The sequence below is a fragment of the Talpa europaea genome (assembly GCF_964194135.1).
Source record: "Talpa europaea genome assembly, chromosome: 8".
NCBI lineage: Eukaryota > Metazoa > Chordata > Mammalia > Eulipotyphla > Talpidae > Talpa > Talpa europaea.
The window spans coordinates 99,358,116-99,382,369 of record NC_140075.1 but is presented as its reverse complement, the minus strand read 5'-3'; the positions used below and the strand labels follow the sequence as shown (position 1 = coordinate 99,382,369).

Sequence of the window (24,254 nt, the reverse complement as noted above, 5' to 3'; positions counted from 1 at the left end):
TTGGTCCTTGATTTATAATCCCAGAAGTCAGATGGAAGAGTAATCCATATCTGATAAACCGACTCTTTCCTAGGGTAAGCATCTCATGTATTTATGACATTAATTATGCTGGATGCCATGCTAGGATGTAATTTCTTCAATGTTCCAATATCTCTAAAAATGATCATGAATATCTAAACAAATCTTCTGTTTCCTCAGACTCTGGTAAACACCATGCTGGCGGTGGAGCTAAATAGCCATCAGTGGAAGGACCGGATTATCGCCTGCCAGGCTCTCTCCTGGATTAATGGAAATGTCAGTTTGGTAAGCCTTCTCTTTGTGTTTCCAGAATACAAAATCTAATCATCACCGGGCTGGGAAACACTTTCACTGTCTGCTGCAATCTAGAATCCCATTCTAACCAAAAAGACCTCTGTCCCCACATTGTTACCTCTTACCCCTAACCCAGAATTATTTTCAAATGCCAACATGTGTTTCTAACTTAAGGTGCTGTTTCTCAATGTGGTAGCAGTCCACAAACTGTTTACAACCCACCCACAATGAAATAAGCAAAAAAAAGCATTTAGACACTATTATAGTGATTTGACATGGCCTCAGCATCAATGTACTTCAGTTAGTCCTGAACTCAGGAAAACTCCAGGCAAACTGGGATGAATTGGTCACCCTATTAATCTACCACCTTGCAGTTTTATAAAAGTATCAGTAACACTCCCCCCGGCCACCTTCAAATTGGTCTTTCATCACAGATAGTTTGAGAAGCCCTAACAACCAACAACCCAACTTCACTGGAGTCTATGCTGGCTCTCCCTAAGTGTTCAGCACACACGGGGAGAAAGCATAAAACACAGACCCTACTTTCAAAAAACCTTCACAGAGTAACAAGACCAACATACACAAATAATTCAAAAACAAGCAATAATTTAAGGTAATCTCTCAAAACTTTTCAGAGATTAGAGTAAACCGTAAACCAAATTTATCAGTTAAAATTTTGCAAAGGAGTATGAACTGCGCAAGACTTGGATAGTACTGAAGGGCTTCCAAGCAAGAGGAACCTGACCATTATTTAGACTTTTGTCTGACTTCTTTTTTGCCATTATTTTTATATCACCTTCAGCTATCCAAATGGGATTTTCCCTTTTTATGTGCCACCATATCCTTTCCTTATAACACTTCCTCCAGGATGGTTTAGAACACTGCCAGTAGTGAACACCCCCCATTTTTGAGCCTTACATTCAAATGTGGGAAGCACATAATCTAGCTATTAAGTATCCTCATCTGCAGGTTTTTTGAGTTGGCTTAATTTGGCAACTGCAATAGGAAGTTCCCCGCTGCTGAAGTCTGGGATCAGCAGCACAAGCATCACTGGGGAGCTTGTAAAGTACAAAATCTCACCTCAAGTCACCTCAACCAGAATCTGCATTTTAACCATATCCAATTCATTCGCACATTTATCTTCTTAGTACTTGTCACTCAAGACTGTCAGTTGAAAGTAAAATGATATTTAGAGGAAGGAGATAGGGTGAAGATGAGAACTTCACGTCAGACTGCTGGAATTAGGAAAGGCAGTGTATCTTCCACTTATAAGATGAATTAAGTGCCAGGGTAATATACAACACAGTGATTATAATTAACACTACTACATGATAAATATGAAAATTGGTAAGAGAATAGTTCCTAAGAGTTCTTATCATGGAGAAAACCATTGTTTTCTTTTTTTTTTTTAATAATATCTATGACATGATGGATGTTAAACTTACTGCAGTAACCATTTCATGATATATGTAGGTTAAATCCTGCTGTATCCCTTATCTATTGATCTTCGTCAGTTACATCACAATGTAACTGGGGGTGGGGGATGAAAGGCAGTATGTCTATCAGTTCTTTCATTTAGTAAGCAAGCAGTTTCTCACCACGTCCTAGATGCTAGGCACTGTGCTACCATTGCCTTCTCATTGTAAATGGTATAAATAGCTATATCAGAAGCAGCAGTGAGGTTTTATGGGGATTTCCTATGTTTACAGATGGCAGAGGAGAGTTCACTGAGGAGATGCTTTTTGAGCCAAAGTCTAAAAAATAAGTCGGAAAACATCAGGTACTCAAGTAGGGAAAGAAGGAGATTTTTCTGGTAGGGAGAATAGCTTGGCCATAATTATACAATCATCAACTACAGTGATAATAATCTTTGTTCCTTCCCCTCTGACAGAAGTACTAATATATAGAGGGGTGAACTGTCCTATTTGCCCAGGACATGGACAAACTGTTAACTCAGGAAAATTCCAGGCAAACTGGGATGAATTGGTCATTCTATTAATCTATACCTTAAAATTTTAAGTCTCTCAAGTACAGATTACATTAGCCCCAACATAGTATCATACTTTAAAGTATGAGCTTAGAAAGCAGGTCTGCCTCTGAGTCCTGGCTCCAACTCAACAAGAGAACATTGTTCTTAAGCCTTCATTTTGTCATTTGTAAAAGGTAATACTGACCAGTGCCTCACTGGATTATTTGGGAGGATTAAGTGATGAGTAAAAACATTTAGCACAGTGCCAAGTACAAAACTGATATTCAATAAATTATAGATAATTATTACACACTTACAGGATATGAAACATAAGTTGATCCAGCTGATGTGGAGTGACTGGAATAAGAAAGTGAGAAAAGCAGCTGCCCAAACTCTGGGACAAATGAGTCTTGGGAAAGAGGTGCATGACACAATAAGGTAAGACCTAATTAACAAAGGGAAACTTTTCTGTCGTTAAATATGTTCAGGGGGCCTGGGATCCAGCCAGCCAGTGAGTTTTTGTTAACTTGTGTTGTATGCTCAGTATTGTACTAAATCCCACTGCAGGATTTTTAAAAAAAATAAAAGCTAACAGTCACTATAGACATTAACAGTATGGTTAAGGAAAGAATTGTTTATTTAGTTCCACTATTTTGGACATTTGAGGGAGTTCAAAAGTATGACATCATTTTGACTGTACAAATAAGTAACACAGGGCCTCCCCAGTGGCGCAGCGGTTGAGCGCTGGGTTGCGAAGCTGCCCACAGCCTCTGCAGCACCAGTTCGATCCCTGGCTGCTCCCCGGCCACTGGAGGAGGGTCCCACATGGCGCGCAGACCTCTCCTGCCGCCCACTGCTCCCCTCAGCAGTGTACTTCGGTCCTTCTGCCTGCTCTGCTCCCGGCTGTGGCTCTGGTGAATTCTCTCACCTTCCCACGCTTCTGACTGTACCCAGTGCTTGTATAAATAAATAAATAAATCTTTAAAAAAAAAAAAGTAACACAAACACCTATTGAGGTCAAGTTTCATGAGGATGTAAGACCATACAGGGACAGAGAAGAAGAGATTCCAGGCTGGGAGCCAAATGCACAAATAAGCATGGTACAAGTGAGGACAGTGGAGAACTTGACTATGGCACGAGGAACATGTTGAAAGTTCCGTTTATTTAGTCATTCAACTTAGTGCCTAACATATACTAGGTAATAGGGATTCAAGTAAGTAAGATATCTGAGGACTCTACCCAGTGAAACCTAATCTAATGAGCATAAGACTAACTAGGAAAGGATGGGAACAGATGGAAAGCCTGTAGAGCCTGGATTTTATCCTGAGGGCATTAGTGGGGAGCAAGGACACCAAAAGTTAAAGAAGGGAAAATAAAAATACCTGTGCCTTACAGAGTCAAGCTGGGTCAAGGAAATTCCCAAGAGCGTGTGGAAGCCCTCACCCTGATTGGTGGACTCAAACTCATGACCGCCAAGCTCCTCCCAAATTTCCTGAACTGCTTCTCTGATGACTTTATGGCAGTTCGGCGGGCAGCCTGTCAGGCAGCCGGTGCCCTGCAGATCCGGGATAAGATGGTGAGTCTAGGAATCACATTCCCATCTTACATGATTAAGGTATAGAGGGCAATATTATTGTGTATCATACTCTCACTATCCTAAGGGGACACAGAGCTATCAGGACCAGGAAGGAGAGGGATATAAGCCAGACATATCAGTTAGGACCACATTAAATTCCCAGCCAGCTCAGGCTTCACTGTAGACTACACTTCTGAATCCTTTCTCACCTCAGCCAACTAGCTGAGTGGAACTCCATAAATTGAGTTATAACCCCCAGTTATTAGAAGAAAACTTGATGGAGGTATTCAAAATAAGCCTGTAAGGCAGAGATCTGTGAGTTGAGAATGTCAATCTACAGATATAATTCAGCTAATATACTACATGTGCATGCTAGTATTCCAGGTTCCAGCTCACTTGTTACTAGAATTGATAGGTTATTTTTCAGTTAGAGCACATTTTAGAGACAGGAGGGGTCACTATCTCTAGTTCATTCTTGCTCTGGTTCTCTCCCGTCAACACTGCCTTTTATCCATCCCAGGTCCTTGAATGCCTTCAGAATCTGATACAGACAGATCCTTACTGGAAAATCAAGGCTGTTGCCATTCGAGGTATTACAGAAGTAGTTCCAGCCCTTCAACCTAAAATCCCTTCCCACATATCAGTATAGATGATCTCCTGAATCTCTCTAGGAATGGGTTAGAGTGTAGGCAAGGGGATGATCACAGCTTCTCAGAAGTTCCTTGCCTGGGAAATTAAAGATTATTTTCCTCTTTTTAATTTTTAGTTAAGGATCGCCAGGCTAGGTCTCTTCAAACTTAAGGCAAAGAGCTAAGACTGTCCCTGCCAACAAAATTAGGTGTAAGTTCTAAGAAGGTATCCACATGTTGAATACATTTACTTTTTTTTGAGGTTTCAACTATAGGACCCTGTAAAAGTCAGACCAGATTCAAGACTGACATGAACTAAAGCCCTGCCCTAAAATTTTCCTTGAGTTTATTTTTAGGGATCTTTACCTCTGTTTTTCCCTGACAGTCTTTGGCATGTCTCTGGGAAAATCAGTTCTAGAAATCCTTTGGAGATCATGTCCTATTCTAACCCATCCCTAAAATTTTAATGGTAATTGTCATCCAAAAAGAAACAGGCAAAATATTTAGCGTACCATTTACAATACTTAACTGAGCAGCTGGCTGTTACACATTATTATTGATAAGGCCATTTCTGGATGCGAGATGGCCAACTTGCCTTCTAATTTCTGCAGCTTTGGGACAGATTGGCCAAGTAAGTCCCCAGCTAACAGAACTTCTGCTTTGGGCTATTCACTATGAAGAGTCACCAGGTGTACGACTAGAAGCTTGCCGCAGCATTACAGCCCTCAAACTTCAAGGAGATCGGGTCAGGGATACCTTCCTAGATGTGCTGCTCCTAGAGAATCATGATGCTGTTCTAAAGTAAGCACTAAACCTCTAGTTCCTGCCCTGACCCCTTGCACTGCCGACTCTACCATCCTTGTTTTCTTTATTATTTGAAGTAGCATTGCATTATAACATTAGTAAGTTTCAGGTATGCATCATTAAAAATTATATACAGGGCCTCCCCTCGTGGTGCAGCGGTTGAGCGCTGGGCTGTGAAGTTGCCTGCAGCCTCTGCAGCACTGGTTCAATCCCCGGCCACCGGCGAGGGTCCCACATGGCACGACAGACCTCTCCTGCCACGTCCACTGCTCCCCTCAGCAGTGTATTTTGTCGGTCTGCCTGTTCTGTTCCCCGCTCTGGCTCTGGTGAATTCTCTCACCCTCCCGCGCTTCTGACTGTACCCAGTGCTTGTATAAATAAATCAATCAATCTTAAAAAAAAAATTATATATATACACTACAATAAGCCCACCATTGAAAGTCCAGTTCTATTCTTCAACATACAATTGTCCCCTTTTACACACTCCTCTTTCATCTTTGTTGTTTTTATTTTTTTTAAGATTTATTTATGCATACAAGAACAACTGGGATACAGGCCAGAGGTACAGGGGTGAGAGGATTCACCAGAGACAGAGTGGGGAGCAGAACAGGTGGATCCACTGAAATACAATGCTGAGGGGAGCAGTGAGCGAGACAGGAAAGGTCTGCTGTACCATGTGGGTTAGCTTCCTGGTTGGGGATCGAACTCGTGCTGCAGTGGCTGCAGATAGTTTCATAGTGATGAGACTTAACCCCCTGAGCTACCAGGGAGGTCTCTCCTCTCCCATCTTTGTTAACAGAATATACCCTGCCTTTTCCCAGGCTGCCTAATAGCTCAAAAGCACAGGCTTACCATTTATATACTTAACCCAAGTGAGTAAAAGAAAAACTTGCCCAAATTAGATTGAAAACCAAGTTCATGCACCTCTACTCCAGGAGGTTTTAAGTTATTTATTTATTCAACTTACATTTACCAAGTGCCTGTTTAGTACACATAGGTTTTAAATCCCAGCTGAGACATGCATTAACTCTGTGAGCTTAGGTTAATGACTTAAATTCTCAGCCCTTTTTTCATGTATCAAATGCAGATGGTAGTCTAGCTTATGGGTTTGTGGTAGTGACTAATGAAATGACACGCTAATTACCTGTCATAAAGGTGATCAATAAACATGCCTTCAAATCCATCATCTCAAAAACTGCACAACATCCCTACAAGTATCATATAGTGATATTTTTGCAAATAAGGCACAGCACAACAACACAGAATTGGAATTTAGAATTGTCTGATTCCAAATCCTGTATTTTCAACCTCCATGCTTTTTTTTAAGGATACTAAGAATAATCTAAGAAGTCCTTGTTATCTTTCAGAGAAATTCACCAGGCAATGAAGATACTCAACTTAGAAAAAGAAGGAAACCAAGAATTGCTTCAAGAGATCAAGAGCAAGGTAGATAAGTGCAAGCTTATCAAGAGTAATTTCAGGGTTCTCAAAAGTTCTTTAGAACTTCCCTACCCCAAGCAGGTACAAATCCTTTTCCCCATTACAGAAATACTTTCTATAACCCCATCTGTTCGGTTGTTGGAAAAGTCATGACGTATTTTTTCTCTTAAAAAACATAGAAAAAATACATCATGACAAGCCAGTATATCATTTGAAGATGCAACACACCTGTACAAGACAGGACTGCAAAATCCTATCAGTAAAAAGGGGGGGGGGGAACTGATCCAATGTTAGTCTTATCAAGTAGTCCTCAAAGTCAGGGTTTGTTATTGTTGCTTCTGAAATAGTGCTCCCTTCCCTTCCCACTTTCTCCCCCCCACCACCCCCTAAATCCAAGTTCTTTCTATTTTGCAGATAGACATAAAGAAGGAATGAGGGACTGGAGCTGGCACTCTAGATTTTTAGCTACTAATCTGGGCTCTTTCCCCAAAGGAAAGCTCTAGCTAAACAGGTGGCTCAAAGTTTTCAAAGTTGCTAGAGGAGATGAAGGAATATAGGTAAAAAGATAGGCACAAAGGTAAAAGATTCTTGCCTAATGTAAGCCAACTTCCCAAGCAAGTATTTCTTAGCAAGTTCCTTTCATCATGCCCAAAAGCTAAAGTAAAAATTTCATTAACAGGCATAAAAACATCCAGCTAATATCACAAAAGAAGAATGCTCCCAGACATTTATGTGCCACCCACGGTCATTCTTTTATTGATTTTTGATGTTTTGCAGCCTAGTGTGGTTTTTTTCAACTTTATTTGTACTGATTTAGATTCAAGCACTGAGCCAAAAGGACTTGCTGACGCAGAAAATATTAAAGATTGAGAAGGCCATAGGAAAAGTAAAGGAAGAAGCAAAACGTGTTTACCTGCAACCCAAAGAGGGGCAAAGCCCATTGAAACTACATACTTTACTTCAGAAAACTTTTCAGGGTAAGTTTCCTAGAGATGAGGCCTCTGCATTGACGCCTTAACAAGCTTTTCTAGATCTAGGGTATTTAGCCAAATAGTAGAGCTGTGTAGGGTGAACGGCAAGAAAACCTACTTCCTTTCCTTCTAGATCACCATCCTCTCAGTTCTTTGGCTATTATTTTCCGCCTTTTATTTGCTATTTTGTCCCTTACAAAAATGAGGCAGCTGTTTGAAGTGATAGAAAAGTTAGGTCAAAAAAGGAAAAACTACTGTGTGAATCTGATTAAGCACCCCTCCCCTCAAAAAAGTCTTGCAAGCTTAACCTTTAATAATGGTTACTGCTAGGAAGTGAGGTTGGAAGGAGAGCTGTCCTTTTGCTTTTTCTGTATATCTCTGCTTTTGCAACTTAAGAAAAAGACTTTATAATAAAGTTCTCAATCTTATGTAACTGAACCTAGCAGTTGTGGTGATAAAGATGAGGTGCGGACATCAAGCTATACCAAAATATACTTACAAAATTTGTGTGCCCACGCGTAGCAGCAGCCTCAGGTCACTCAGCCAGCTGCCTACCAGCCACCACCCCAAACCCAGGTCTTCTGGTTCCAAGTCCAGTGCTCTCTCTGGTTCACCAGGCTCTTTTTCACCAACCATGAGAATATTCACTTGCAGATTTGGGGAAGTTTCTTCCAACTGCCAGAAAAAAATGAGAGTGGAAAGTAACTTGGACACCAGCCTTCCCTCTTGGCCAGCTTGCTACAAGTTGATCAGCTGAGGCCTATGACAATAGCACAACTAGATGACATGCTGACCCTTTGGGAGAGGCTTCTGCCATTGATGCAAGCAAGCACTGAGCTTAACATAAAAACAGAAACAAAACATATGCTTAAAAACAGACTCATAGGTTTTCTTAGATTGTGGTGTTTGGGGCTCAAGTAGCATGACTAAAATGAGTAAACTGCCCCCAAAGTTACAGAATTGGCCCCAGTCCTACAGCCACCCTATTAGTTTTTATCTCTATTACATCACCTCCCTCCCCTGCATACACATTTCTTCAAACCATGCCAAATAATAATCTAGCCTTAGAAAAGGAAAACATTCTTTGGCACTTTAATAACTTTTCTAACATTCATACAAACTCACGATAACAAACAGAATACTGACCCCAACCCTCCCCCCACTGCGGATCTCAAATGAAACTCAAATGAAGGATGCAAATTCCAAATACAAATTTCTAAAGTCTCAAGCAGAATGACACAGCAAGTGCTGTACAGTACACTGAAGCCTGAGAATAATGATGAAGTTGGTACTCGACGACCAGCCGTCAAGGTTACTTCTGCAGAAATAACTCCGTTTTTCCAACTCTAACTTCTGCTTTTACTTTTGTGCCTAGATGAGATATTTCCTAGAAGACCATCTGAGTTTTATGACATTGAAACACTCATAAAGGTAAGTGTGAGCACATTGATGGTTATCAAGGTAAGAACATGAGTTTGGAAAAAAAAAAGTGGTGGCAGAAGAGAGGATCACTACTGTCTTGTTTCCAGCCATCAACAAGAAACCAAATCAGCTGAGAGGCATCTTGGTGAGCAGCAGCCCCTTATCATATAACATAGTTGCCAAGGACAGCTGGTCCTCCACACTGTCACAGGGTAGGTCCCCTACTCTCACAAACTCTGGGTAGGAGCGAAGCAAGAGTTCCATAGCATCAGCTTGCTGGGGGTATATCTCTAAGCACTTGGGTTCTTCCAGATGATAAACACGGGAGTTTTCCACTGTGTAATAGAGAAACAAATGGCCTCCTTCACCCACCAGACGAGCTATTCCATCCTGAAGCATGTGCACTTCTGTTTCTGTTGTCAACTGGGCCCCCACGTTCACAGGTTCTCCAGCCTCCCAGCGAATTGGGAGCCCATAAACACTTAGTGCTCTCTCCCTATCACTCAACACAGGGGGCAGAGAATCGTGGATGAAGTCTTTAGCTCGCTGGTCAGCCACAGCATCGACAGGGGCAAAGTGTCCCAAGCGGGCAACCAGGACCCGCACCTTCTCCATGAATGCGGTTCTTCGCGGATCCTTAGAATCCGAATGCTGGGCCCCCATGTAATCCATGAAGTCTCGGGGCAGACCCCGACGAAACTCCACATTTTCCTCCATTGCAGCCTGCACTGCCAGAGGCAGTACAGCCTCCAGGAAGTCACCCCAAGTATTACGCTGGTATGTGGACAAGGTGAGGTGCAGAGAGTGGACTCCATCCTGGCATTCGGCTTGGTGAATGAAGCCCCGAGGAAAATAGAGCAGATCTCCAGGTTCCAGCACTGTCTGCAACACAGGTTCACCCAGATCGTCCTGGCTGAAGTTGGGACTGGATGTCAGGGCTAGTTCCTCAGTCGGAACCCGGGGTCGGTAGACACGCCAGAGTTTCCTGCCTTCCAACTGCAGCACAAAAGCTTCGATGTCGTCGTAGTGTGGAGCAAAGCCCTGCGAGTTGGGGGGCGTGAGATAAATGTTGGACCCTGCCATGCTTCCAAATTGCTCCTGGAGCACAGCCAAAAATTGCCACACGGTGGTCGAGAAAGCCTGCGGGCAGAGGAGGCGCAGGGAGCAGCCGGCTTGGTACAAGGACCACGCCGCGGCGGGCAGAGCGCGGCCGGGAGGGTTCAAGGTCTCTCGCCGCCCGCTGATGTAGCGTGCTGCGTCCAGGTGCTGTCCAAATTGCACCTCCTCGTTGCGCAGCATGGAGTCCAGGTCGGCGGTAGAGAAGAGACCCTGGTAGTAGGTGTGGTCCTGGCGCCGCACCAGCACCGCCTCCCGCTCCCACAGGCGCCGGTAGAAATGGTCGGGCGGCATGGGCGCGATGAGCCACTCAAAGAGGCGCGCAGCCCGCCGCCGGCTGCTGGGGATGCGGTTCAGCTCCGCCAGGATGCGCTGCAGCGGAGAGTCCCAGGGCACCTCCCCGCCCGTGCAGTCCCCCGGGGGTCCCGACAACGTCGCGGCAGCCGCGGATGGCGGGGCGGAGCACAGAAGGGCCGAGGTCTCCACCGCGCGGGCGGGCGCGGCGGGCACCTCCCCCAGGCGCGCGGGTGGCGCGGGGGCCGGCACCAAGCGCGCCGGCGGAGTCTGCGCCTCCCCCAGGCGCGCGGGCGGGGTCTGCAGGGAGCGGGTCGCCGGCGAGGCTTCCAGCAGCTCCGCAGGCCCGATGTGGCCGTAGGGCTCTCGCCGGACGGCGTCCGGGATGGCCGCCGCCCCGCCGGAGAGCGGGTCCCCGGGGTCGTCGACCGTCGACTCCACCCGCGAGTCTTCCGAGTCCTCGCTCGGCAGCGTCTGGGCCCTCAGCGCGGCCATGCGGGACGCGACGCTTCTCCTCAGCTGCCTCCGGATCTTCCTGGGCCTCAGCGGGAGGGCCAGGACCGACCCGCCGTGCGGCTGCGGCTGGCGCCGGCGCCGCAGCCGCCCGCGCCTCAGCAGCCCTGCGCTGGCCCTGAGCCCGTCCATGATCCGACGCTCTTCGGAGTCCGGCGGGATGTGCCGAGAAACCGGTTCGAGCCAAACCGTCTAGCTCAGGCCGCGGCTGCGGTGTACTCTGGGAGTGGGCGTGGTCTCCAGCCGCCTCCGGAGGCCACGCCCACTACTCTCTCCTCCTGGCGCTCCCGCTCATTCTAAGCCAGTGCTGCTTTACTTTAAGCGCCTGGATTCACAGTTGAGCGAAGTCCCTATCATTACGATTACTGTTGCACAGGGGGTGGTGAGGAGACAGTAGGCTCAAAACAAGGAGGGGTGGGAATTGTATGGGGACTATAACCAAGATGATAATGCATACATTGTGCAAAAATGAAAAATGATGTAAAAAATATATGGAATTTAAAAAAAAAGATTACTATTGCAGAAAGCAATTTAAAAATCAATCCTGACAAAGAAAGTTGGCTACTTAACTCTTGCTTTTCTGCATATTTTTGTATTCTCCAAAACGTCCTCATTTCTGAATAGCTTGTTCCCAGGCAACTTTGCACAGGCAAGTGCACAATTCTGTTTTCAAGGAATACCCCCTGCAAAGTTTGAGATTCCGGTCAAACCTGGGGACCACCCAGCCATTTTTACTCTGCAGATGATGACATTGATTGAAATCCCATCTAAGTTCCTCTTCCTAATTTCCCTGCATTCTTACTTAGCCACTGCCCTCTCTGAAAAAGAAGCTATGAACTTTTCAACTGCATTCTTGACATCTGCCCCTTCCCATCATCCTCTTTGGGATTTTGTTTTGTTAGCTACAATTTCTCTCTTCTATCTCACCTCCTCTGAATCTTGACTCTACCTCTTAAATTGGGGTCTCTCATTTAACAGGTACCACATAGACATGAAGATGAAATTGTTGAAAATAGCAAGTCCTTGTTATTGCTTTATGCATAAAGATTACTTGTCTTATAATTTAAAATAAATTCTCAGGAATAGAATTGCTGGGTCAAAGGACAGATAATTATGTTATTATTAATAGGTTTTACCAAACTCACTCCAAAAGAGTTTACAGTACTGCAAGCAATTCTGAGTATACTAGACTATGTGGCATCTGGAGCCTTTAGATGGTTCTGTCTGATTCTTCAGTCCTCTTCTCAGTCACACTCCGACCAAACACTTGCCAGATATTTTAAATGTTACCTCTACCTAGGTAGCATGTTTACCCTTTTTTTTTTTTATTACAAGGTGTATTATCGTTTTCAACTCCCCTACCACAAATAAGTATCTAATCCAAAATGTCAATAGCTGAGGTCTATTACAACTAGTCTTTTTAAATTTAATCTCTCTCCTGTGCCAATTTATAGCACAGGTAGTCACAAAAATTTAAGTGTGTTGGTGGGGACCATAACAAACAAGGCCATTTTGTGAACTACCCCCTTGCACAAAGTTAACTGGCAAGGGCCAGAGTAGGGGCTGAAACCAACCCATATTCTCCTCCTCCCAAATCCTGTGCCCTCGTCTAAGGTCGCCATGCTTGGAGGAAGGGACAGTGGAGGGAGCGCTTGCTTCCCTAATTGACATATAGGCTGCATGTGCTGGCAAACTCCCAATATAAGATCCCCTAGGGAAAGCTGAAGGAGAGGGTAGGTCAAGTATGTCATGGAGAGCTTTAATTGCCTTTTCAAAGAGAGTGGTTTTTAACAGAAAACAGATTCATCCTGCAGTGAACTAGGTGAATGACCTGAGCTTTGTTGCTCACAAAACTGAGGACACTGTGTTCAGGTAGAGAAAAGCTGTAAATTTGTCTTTTCCACATTCTCTACCTTTCTTCCCACTTTTCCCTATGACCTCATCTTTTTCTTTTCACAACATTTTGTGATTTCCTCAAAGAATGCTCTTGTTATGCTTTTTATTTACCTTGTGACAGGCAACTTTTGGAATCTGACTCATCTTTAATATCATTTTTCCTGTGGCTTTACTTAGTTCTCACTACAAAACAGGAATATGGTTTGTGGACAAGGAATAATGTCCTTATGTGTGATTAAGAAAAAAGGTAGACAAAATAAGTTATAGTGGGATGCATTTGGGGGGATATATATGTATGTGTCAATGTGTATGTGTTTATCCTTACATTATCCATATATTCCTACTACTGAAAAAAGTTTGGGAGTCTTTATGCCACAGTATTTAGCAGTGATCACCACTGGGTGGTGCGAGTCTGGGTAGATTTTCATTTGTTGCTCTGGGTCTTCTATATCATACATCTATAACTTATGCAATTTAAAATATAGTGTTTTTTAAACAACATAACTTCGCTTTTCCTATTCATCTCACTTTTCCTGATCTCTAGTCATTTCTTGCTCTTTTGTTATTTTGAATAAGTATAATCCCTTTTAAAAAAATCAAAGGATCTTGACATTAAGATAATAGTAGTTAATACTTGTTCACTAGAGAAGCTGCTGTAGGAAAAGATGTTGACTAAAGACAGATCCGTGCTTAAATCTACACAGAAAGATTTGAAGCCTCTCAGGAAATTGCCCCAAATTATCTCCCTCACCTAAATCCACTGTTAGTTATTCCTTTGGATTAGTCATTGCATTTCTCACTCATTCTTTATTTAAAATTCAAACACTGGGAGAGCATATTAGTTTGCTGCCGTAATAAAGTATCACAGACTAGGTAGTTAAAGAATAGAAATTTATTTTCTTCCAGTTCTGGAGGCTGGAAATCTGATAATGGGTGTTGGCAGGACTAGTTTCCGAGACCCTTCTCCTTTGTTACATATGGCTCTCTTTTCCCTGTTTTCATGTGGTCTTTCCTCTGTACAAGTTCGTATCCAAATTTCCTCTTCTTGTAAGGACATAAGTCATGTTAAATTAGAAGTCATTCTGGGGGGCCTCCCTGGTGGCACAGGTGGTTGAGTGCAGCACTCTGAAGCTGTCCACAGCCTCTGCAATACGAGTTAGTTAGATCCCAGCCAGCTGCGGAGATACCCACATGGCACGGAAGACCTCTGCTGTCTCACCCGCTGCTCCCCTCAGCAGTGTATTTCAGTTGATCTGCCTGTTCTGTTCCCCACTCCGTCTCTGGTGAATCCTCTCACCCTCCCGCACATCTGGCCTGTACCCCAGTTCTTGTATGCATAAATAAATAAATCTTTAAAAACAAAAAATAAAAAATGTGGTCCATATAGTTTACATATAGTTACTTTATATATAGTTACTTTAAAACCTTGTGTGTGTGTGTGTGTGTGTGTGTGTGTCTTCACAGTTGAATATCTAGAAAAATATATATCAAAAAAGACAAGGGTGCCTCTGGGAAAGGGGATTAATGGCAACAGAAGAACTTTCATGTTTTACTTTATACATTCTGAATTTCTTTGCTTGAGGCTTTAAGAATATAGACCACTACTGTAAATTTACATTTTAATTTTGAGACTACTAATTCTTACTAATTTGTAAGATTGTTTTACCAAATTACTACAAATCAGAGATCAACAAATTATAGACCTCAGGCCAAATTCAGCCCAGTTCCCGTTTTTATCTATCCCATAGACTAAGAGGGATTTTTATTTTCTTAATGGTTGAAAAAAAATCAAAAGAAGAATCATATTCTATGAGATGAGATTTATATGAAATTCAAAATTCAGTGCCCACACTTTCTTGGAACTTAGCCACACTCATTCATTATAAAACTGTCTGTGGCTGCTTCTATGCTACAACAGTAGCTTTAGACAGACTGTCTGAATTGCAAAGCCTAGATAATTACTGTTTGGCCCTTCACAGAAAAAGTCTGCCAAGTCCTGCAATACATCGTGTAGATGCTGTCTAGGATGTTACACTTCCAATTCTTGCTAACCTACTTTCTAAAAGAATTATGGATAGCTATGGCACAAAGAATTGTGAAAAGCTTTTAACTGACATCAAAAATGTTTTCAAGTTTCAATAGAAAATGAAAAATGTTTTCATCTACATAGTCCAGTATTTATGTATTGACATTTTAAATTAAAATTATTTTTTTAAAGATTTATTTTATTTATTTATGCATACAAGGCCAGAGGGGTAGGGAGTGAGAGGATTCACCAGAGACAGAGTGGGGAGCAGAACAGATGAACTGACTGAAATACACTGCTGAGGGGACCAGTTGGCAAGACAGGAGAGGTTTGCTATACCATGTGAGTTAGCTCCCAGGCCGGGCATCTAACTCGTGCTGATGTGGCTGCCAATAGTTTCATAGTGCTGAGACTTAACCCCTTGCACCACCAGGGAGGCCCTAAAATTAAAATTGATATCACTTTTAAATGTATCCAATGAATTTGAATACCACAATTCAATACCTACATCATCCATTTTTAATTTAATTTAATTTTTTTAAGGGAAGCCAGAGTCTTTATAGATTAATCTTGAAAGTGACAGCCCATTGCTTTTACCATACTTTTTTTTTAAAAAAGATTTATTTAGGGCAGAAGAGCTAAAAAGAAATTTCTCTTAAGAGGAAATGCAAATGGCCAACAGGCATATGAAAAAATGTTCAACATCAGTTGTAATCAGGGAAATGCAAATCAAAACTACAATGAGATACCATCTCACACCAGTGAGAATGGCACATATTAAAAAAACTAGCAACAACAAATGTTGGTGAGGATGTGGAGAAAAAGGAACTCTCCTGCACTGTTGGTGGGAGTGCAAACTGGTCCAACCACTATGGAGAGCTGTGTGGAGATTTCTGGACCTACTAAACATAGAGCTTCCATATGATCCAGCAATTCCACTCCTAGGTATTTACCCAGAGGACACAATTCCAAAGAGCACCTGCACCCCTATGTTTATAGCAGCACTATTTGCAATAGCTAAGATTTGGAAACAACTCAAATGCCCAAAAATAGATGACTGGATCAAGAAGATGTGGTACATATACATCATGGATTATTACTCAGCATTCAAAAAAGATAAACATGCAATTTGCAACAACATGGATGGTGCTGGAAGGGATCATGCTCAGCGAAATAAGGCAGAAAGAAAAAGAAAAATACAGGATGGTCTCACTCATAACAGGAATCTAGAAAACTTAAATAAGGGACCAGGAAAAAGAATAACTATAAGAAAGAAAATATCAAAATCAACAAATAACTATGAACAAGAGACACTCTATGGGGGGTGGGGGGTGGGGAGAGGAGGGATTGGGGTCAAAATAAGGGGGTTACAATTGTATGGGGAATATAAAAATAAAATTTAAATTAAAAAAATAAAAAAGATTTATTTATTTATGCATACAAGAACTGGGGTACAGGCCAGAGATGTGGGGAGTGAGAGGATTCACCAGAGACAGAGTGGGGAGCAGAACAGGCAGATCTACTGAAATACACTGCTGAGGGGAGCAGTGGGCGAGACAGGAGAGGTTTGTTGTCATGTGGGTTGCTCCCTGGCTGGCCAGGGATGGAACTCATGCTGCAGAGGCTGAGGATTACTTCATAGTGTGGTGCTTAACCCCTTGCACCACCAGGGAGGCCCACTTTATTTTTTTTTTAAGATTTATTTATTTATATAAGAACTGGGTACAAGTCAGAAGTGCGGGAGAGTGAGAGAATTCACAGAGACAGAGTGGGGAACAGAACAGGCAGACTGACTGAAATATACTGCTGAGGGGAGCAGCGGGGGAGACAGGAGAGGTCTGCTGTGCCATATGGGTTGCTCTCTGGCTGGCCAGGGATCGAACTCGTGCTGTAGAGGCTGTGGATTGATTCATAGTGTGATGCTTAACCCCTTGCACCACCAGGGAAGCCCTATAGAATGCATTTTACAGAACAATTGGTTAGCTTAATTTATAACATGTAAATATTTAGACATTTGGTATAGGGGCAACCATTTGTACTTTTGCCCTAAGCTGAGAATTCATGAGGATGGCAATCCCTCATATTATTCCATGAAATAATATTGGAACCTGGATTGAAATTAGAATTACCTAGACTCCTGGGGATGATTTAACCTAGGTACAAGCTCAAACCTGGCCCTCACTATATCAGTTTATTGAGTTAAAAAAATAGAGCTATATAGTCTTCACAGGGGCTGTTCACCCTGAGTGAATTCACCTCAGCAAATCCCATCAAAGGGTCTCTTTAATCATAGCTACAAGAGTGTCTAACAGTTTCTGCAACTCCAATGATCACCAGGCAGATGCCTAAGCTATGAGTGGGGAAATCAGGCATTATCCCCCCCAGCAGGCTCTGACTGGGGTTAGCGAGGCAAGGCTTGAAATCATGGATTCTGTTTTTTTATTTATTATATTATCTCACAGAGCAGTTGTAATAAATCATGGTTGAAGAGGCATTCTTTTTGGATCTGCCATTCACATGGGACCACAAGTTTAGCATCAGCACTCACATATTAATATTTCTCTGCAGCCTGTGAAACCCCGCACACCAAATCCCTGGTCACGGAGTTCAGTACTGGGCCTAAACACAAGAAGAAGAGGTTTCTCCTCACTTTTTAAACGTCCATGCAGTGCCTGGGATGAAAGGAATGAGATGGGGCCATTTGGATGTGATGACCAACATCTCTAGCTAAGTAAAAACACATGAAGAAGTTTTGTCCAGAGTCATTTCCTCTTCCCCGGAAGGAAAGGTGATTATTTTTCAGATGCACTCTTCTCTTGCTTCAAGACACAAACAGCAGCAGACCCAGTGACACCCTGTCTCTTCAATTGATATTGTATAATCTCTTTGTCATTACATTTATAAAGAAAAATCTATTTAACTGTACATCTGCTTTTTTAATGTGCATCATTTACACAGAGAGTTAAAGAAAATTGATATCACATTAGGTTCTACAGCATATTTTTCCATACCTATTCATCTGTTGTTTCTAATAACTTTTCACATAAATCTCTATGATGTTAAATGTTGGTACGGAAGTAAAAAATATAAAAAAATGCTGTAAGCTAACACTGTGCCAAACACACCTGACCCAAATTCTGCTTTTGGGCTAACAGTTTATTACTCCTGATAGACATCTCAGATGGTGATGTTCTAGAATATTGCCCACTTGCCTGAGCCTTGGCACTCTCAGCCTGTTCCCATATGCTGCCCAGGAAAAACCAAAGAAAAATTCCTCATAAAATTCAAAACATTCTCCTGTACCCCATTCATCTCTGTAAGACTCTGTAGCCTTCATCACTGACCCAATGAGGCCCAGACTGGATTTTGAAAGAGACTTGTACTTCTCATGCCTTTCAAGATCATCTGTCCTCTGAGAACCTCTGAGGGGTCAGATGTTAAATTTAAACCATTTCATTTCCCTTTACTTGCTGATAACTATCACCTCAGCTGTTTTTGGCCAAACATGTAAGTGTATAGAAGAAGTACAGTCAACTCTTTCCTGTAACTCAATAATGAATGATTAACGTGTTTTAGTTCTCTAACATATCCTTGATATCAGAAAAGAAAAATAGTTTCAGATTTATCTTATAGCTTTTCAATTCAGAAGCAAAAAACTTCACATTGATCATTTATCCATCAATAGCAATAGATTTTAAAGCTCTGGAAAGGAGTCTAGAGATAAGACTGAAGAAGTCAATGCCTTCATTGGAATACACTAGCCTCTCAACATCATACTGTTATCTGGAGTGTGTCACCCCCACAGGGTCATGAAGTTCCCTAAAGCCTCTAGATTTGAGATTCTCACAGGCAGTGAGTAGAACACATCAGACTTCTAGAAATATCTACAAAGACAAGGTGATGGAGAGAAACATGGTACACTAAAGTTCAAATTCCTTTCTGTTACTAATAACTACAGGACTCTGAAAATTCCGTTATCATTCTGGATTTTACTTTCATTTGTAAAATGGGAAAAGTAATAGCTATCTCAATGGCCTATTGCAGTGGTTCTCAACTTGGTTACATGTTAAAATTGCTTTTTAAAAATGTTGAAACCTGTGCCTCACCTCCCACAAATTGAGTCAGAATCTTCAAGGATGAGATCCATACATCAGTAGATTTTAAAAGCCTTTTAGGTCACTCTAATATGCTGTCAGGATTGAAGATCGTTAGTGAGGATTTAATGCAAAACAGTTCTTATTAGTTTCTAGTTATTCCCCAGTTTGTTTTGAATCAGCAATTGACTATACTTTTGACATGTTTTCTAAGACTGTGCCACTAGGTGTCAGTTTGACCATACAAGTTGGTTCCTGCAAGCTTCTGGTTTCCTGCTCAGAGTAACAACCACACTCCATCCCCACGACCATTTATTTGTTGAGTACCTGTCTCAGGCCAGCCACAGTGCTAATCGCTCTTAGAACATGTGATTTCTAAGTTTATAATAAGCAGGCAATCATGAGGATGCAGAGGTCAGAAAGATTCTGTGACTTGTATAGGGTGCACAAATGATAAAACTGATATTCCAGTTTCATTCATCCATTCACTTATTAAAAAATACTGAGCACTTACTATGCACAAGATACTGTGTTTGGTATTGGGGAACCATAGGAGAATATGATTTAGTCCTCATCTCTGGAGTTCATTTTTATCTTTCACTTGTAGATACATTTAAGAAGAAAAGATGGACATCTCCTTTTAAAGTTGCTTTTGGCCTCAGGTTTGTTATATCTTCTTTTTTAAAATATTTATTTATTTATGCATACAAGAGCTGGGGTACAAAGCCAGAGGTACGGGGGAATGGGGAAAGAGGATTCACCAGAGACAGAATGGGAAGCAGAACAGTCAGATCTACTGAAATACACTGCTGAGGGGAGCAGCGGGTAAGAGAGGAGAGGTCTGCGCTTGCCTTGTGGGTAGCTCCCTGGCCTGCCGGGAATTGAACTTGTCTTGCAGTGGCTGCTGACAACTTCATAATGCTGCAACTTAACCCCTTGTGCCACCAAGGAGGCCCTTAGTTATATTTTCTGAAGAACTGAAAAGTTATATTCTTAAAAGGGCAGACTGACTCTTAGGTAGAGTTTCCTAGAATAGCTGTTCCACTGGAATTGGCTGTATCCAATATAAAGAAAAAATTTTAGTTGAACCTACTTGATACCTAAGATGCTAGGAACCACATCTGGCCTGCTTTACTACTGCCTTATTTATTTGTGTATGTTCTCAGCAACCATTTATTAACATAGAGTGTATGTCTAATATTTAATCAACAAATGCTTACTAAATAAATGACTGCCTGGTACTCTATTAAATACTGTCCAAAAAGAGCCACAAGGGAAATGTTTAAAGACGTCTGCAACTCACTCTTGTCAGCATATCAGAATTTTCCTTCCAAAGGTGGTAGTTTGTTCTAAAATGCCCCACTGATTCATCTCTGAGGTGAGAAAATCTCACAGATCTTGGAGAAGGTTCTAAATGAGCCATAGAATTGCTATATTAACTAGATTTGATTGTGATTCCATAGTCTAATGGCTGTTCTGGAGTTTTTCCCAAATCACAAGGACAACAGATACACCTGTCTGAGTTGTCATTTACCAACCTGGACCAGAGGGGTTACCAGGTTTGGGTCAAACCTGTAGTCTATTTAATAGTCTTTTGTCTTGGAGGAAAGGTTTTTCAAGTAATGGTCCTTAAACTTGGTTATGAATCAGAATCACTTGGGAGAATCTTTTCAAAATAAAATATGGATCTCTGGGCCCTAATGAAATCCCTGAAACTAGGAGAGAACCTGGGATTCTGACACAGAACCAGGGTTGGAAAAATGGCTGGTTCACTCACGTATGGCTCTGTGATCCATAAACTTGCTCTTATCTTTTCTGTGTTCTGATATTCCGGATAATGTGTTCTGTATACTTATTACCTAGAGTTTGAAGTAGTATTCCTTTTTATCAGTCCTAATCTTAACTCTGCTGGAAGTTTGTAAATGACATTGAAATTCTAGGATTTGAGGATTTGAGCGATGAGTCCCTGTTGCTCGTATGCATGCTGTTTATGATACTGTAAGCTTAGCTCAGCTTTCCTCCAGAAGCATGTCTAACAGTCACATGCCTATTTCTTGAGATTTTTCTGGGTTTACAAGCAGCTCTGGTTTCATCAAGTGATCTCTTTTGCACCAAATAGACAACCTTTGTCCACTTTGTACAAATAGCAGAAAAATAATACCTCTTCCTGTGATGATTGTGACCTGGAATGGCTGTTGCTTAGGTCATTAGTACAGGTACTCACTTGTTGCAGGATTGGGTTAAAGTCCGGTTATGAGTCAGTCTGTTAGCTTTGGAGGTCACTGGGAGGGGAATATACTCTCACGTAAGACCTCAAAGGATAACAATATTCCTTTGAAGTAATAATCTAGATAGTTTGCAGAGCAGAGACCAGAGGAGGAAATGGGAAGGGGATGTGTATAGTAAAGAGTACAGGGAAATGAAATAGAGGAGAAAACCAGATTCATATACCAGTCAAATAAAAGAAAAAGAGTCTAGTTTAACCACGTCCTGAAAAAAATGGAGTAGGAACGCTACATTTTAGGGAGACCACATTGGGAAGATCATTTTAGAATCTCCAAATGACCCTTGATAAATTAGTGTAATCTTATACATGTGCAGAAGAGAGAAAAAGGAGAGAGAGATGGAGAAGTTATATTATCAGGTCATAGCCCAGAAATCTCTCTAGACAAAGTAGGCCTGGCCAGAATCTATACAGAAAACTTATTGGAACTTGATTGGAAATTCCTGATATGTCAGTGATGAGATTTTTGGTTGTAGTTGATACAGATCTCAACAATGACCCTGTTCTCAACTGGGATTATCAGAAGATAGATATCCAGGGACATCTATCTTGAGACCCACTCAAGATGAATATACTGTGACCTCTGACTCCAGCACATGAGCTCAAAGATGCTCTGGTTCCTATATGATCAACACTCAAAATAATAATAGCTTTTCCTGGCATTTCTTTTCATCAGGAGATTTCAAATATCTCACAAACCTCATCCCATGGGGAGCTGATTAAGCCACATCTCTGACATTCATCTTTTGCTTGCCTGTAAATTGATGACTGAGCTGGAAATAGAGTATGGGCCTCTGGATTCAAGGTCTCACACTCAACACCCACTCTCTCTTCACTACCCAGTCTTAAGCAGTTTGTGGTATTCCCACGGGCCATAGTTCTTTATAAGGGCCTATGTATCAGATCTGCCTGCCTCTTTGCTGTCATCACCTCCTACTGACTGCACTTCTGGTTTCCTGGTGTCATGGCAACTGGGCTGGGCCTTTGATGTCTGGGATGTGAGAATTATTGAAGAATCTCCAGGGATTCATCATGTCTTGTTATACTTCATCCCAATTTATACCTTCCCCCACAATCTCATGTCATCAAAGGGCTGTGTCCTCTGACTTAGTCTTCCTCCTTCTCAATGTCCATCCTCCCCTCAGCAGCAGAAGAGGAAGCCACAGACCAAGAGCTTGTGAGGTAGAAGGAAGGGGATGTAGGCCATGAACCTTGGCCCCAATAGAAAGAGGAGGAGAGGGACCTCCCTGGTGGCACAAGGTGTTAAGACGCAGCGGAGCAGTCCACATGGTGCAGCAGACCTCTCCTGTCTCACCCGCTGCTCCCCTCAGCAGTGTATTTCAGTCAATCTGCCTGTTCTGTTCCCCACTCTGTCTCTGGTGAATACACATACACACACACACACACACACACACCCCACACCTCTGGCCTATACTCCCATTCTTGTATGCATAAATAAATAAACCTTTAAAAAAAAAAAGAAAGAGGAGATTAGTAGGGTGAGCCTTTGCTTTCATCACTCATCTTGAGGGAGTTGACTTTTTTTAAATATAAAGATTTCTTTTTATTTATTTTGCATACAACAACTGGGGTGTAAGCCAGAGGGTGGGGGCAGTGAGAGGATTCACCAGAGATGGAGTGGGGAGCAGAACAGGAAGATCTACTTAAATACACTGCTGAGCGGAGCAGCAGGTAAGGCAGGAGAAGTCTGCTGCACCATGTGGGTTAGCTTCCTGGCCAGGGATCTAACTCATGCTGCAGTGACTGCCCAATAGCTTGATAGTACTGAGACTTCACCCCTTGCACCATCTGGGTGGCCCTGATTTTTTTTTAGATCGGGGGGAGAGGTGACTTAGTATAGACCCTTGACGGGGAAATTCACATCAGATTCTGAGGGGGGGAGTATGTGTGGGGCTACCACTAACCTAGTATTTTAATTTTCAGATCACGACGATTTCATTGAGTCAGAGAAAAATGAATGAGCTGCTCTTGTCCCCAATGTTAGCAACCCTAAATAGAATTTTTCCAAAGGAATGACCCTATGTTCAGAGTCTAACAGAGATAGAGACAGGCAGTGGGATTCCAAATTCATAGTGCAGGGATGGCCCTGCATGCACTGGTGGAGAGCTTTATTTAGTCATACTTTTCCACTGTGCTTTTACTTACTAATTACTATAACCACTACTGATTACTGTATGATAATTAGCACATGCCTTTTTTATAACTTTCGTAGCACCACCCCAACATAAATGATGGTGTAGGGTGGCAAGGCTGCTCCTGGAGACAACTCTGGACTCATTTTTTTATTTTTAAAGATTTATTTATTTATTTATTTATACAAGCACTGGGTACAGTCAGAAGCACGGGAGGGTGAGAGAATTCACCAGAGCCAGAGCAGGGAACAGAACAGGCAGACTGACGAAATACACTGCTGAGGGGAGCAGCGGGCGGCAGGAGAGGTCTGCGCTCCATGTGGGGCCCTCACCGGGCGGCCGGGGATCGAACCGGCACTGCAGAGGCTGCGGGCAGCTTTGCAACCCAGTGCTCAACCGCTGCACCACCGGGGAGGCCCTGGACTCATTTTTTCACTAAATATTTAGTGAACTACAGTGGGCCAGGACCTGTGCTAGGCAGCTGTAAGCAGGATGGATGTAGCCCTTGGCTTCACAATGCTGACATGCTGCAGGAAGGATAATCACTAAGTGCGCTTACACATGGGATGTTGTGTCCAAAGAGGAAGTGCATTGTATATAAGAGGGGAACCCAACCCAGTGGTGGCTGAAAGAGGGATATCAGGAGGTCCCACTATAATAAGTAACTTTGAAAGTTACTTTGAGATCTAGAGGACAAGTAGGACCTAACAAACAGAATCTAATTTAAGATAAACCTATACTATATTTATATGTTG

At 42.5% G+C, this 24,254-nt stretch overlaps 2 protein-coding genes across 2 annotated transcripts in view; one reads left to right on the top strand and one right to left on the bottom strand.

Annotated features, from left to right (window-relative positions):
* Positions 1-17,695, top strand: part of HEATR4 (HEAT repeat containing 4) — a gene marked incomplete at both ends in the record, with an annotated part of 32,819 nt that extends 15,124 nt beyond the window's left edge. Inside the window, 9 exons of the mRNA XM_084240298.1 lie at positions 199-303; positions 2,601-2,719; positions 3,677-3,857; positions 4,378-4,447; positions 5,098-5,287; positions 6,658-6,736; positions 7,548-7,707; positions 9,077-9,132; positions 17,537-17,695. Coding sequence (XP_084096424.1) covers positions 199-303; positions 2,601-2,719; positions 3,677-3,857; positions 4,378-4,447; positions 5,098-5,287; positions 6,658-6,736; positions 7,548-7,707; positions 9,077-9,132; positions 17,537-17,695 — 1,119 coding nt within the window. The remainder of the gene's footprint in view (positions 1-198; positions 304-2,600; positions 2,720-3,676; positions 3,858-4,377; positions 4,448-5,097; positions 5,288-6,657; positions 6,737-7,547; positions 7,708-9,076; positions 9,133-17,536) is intronic.
* On the bottom strand, positions 9,250-11,178 carry RIOX1 (ribosomal oxygenase 1; the record flags this gene model as incomplete). The annotated part of the gene is made up of 1 exon (XM_084241434.1): positions 9,250-11,178. The coding sequence occupies one exon, from the start codon at positions 11,176-11,178 to the stop codon at positions 9,250-9,252; it is 1,929 nt and encodes a 642-aa protein (XP_084097560.1).
* Positions 17,696-24,254: the final 6,559 nt, after the last annotated feature.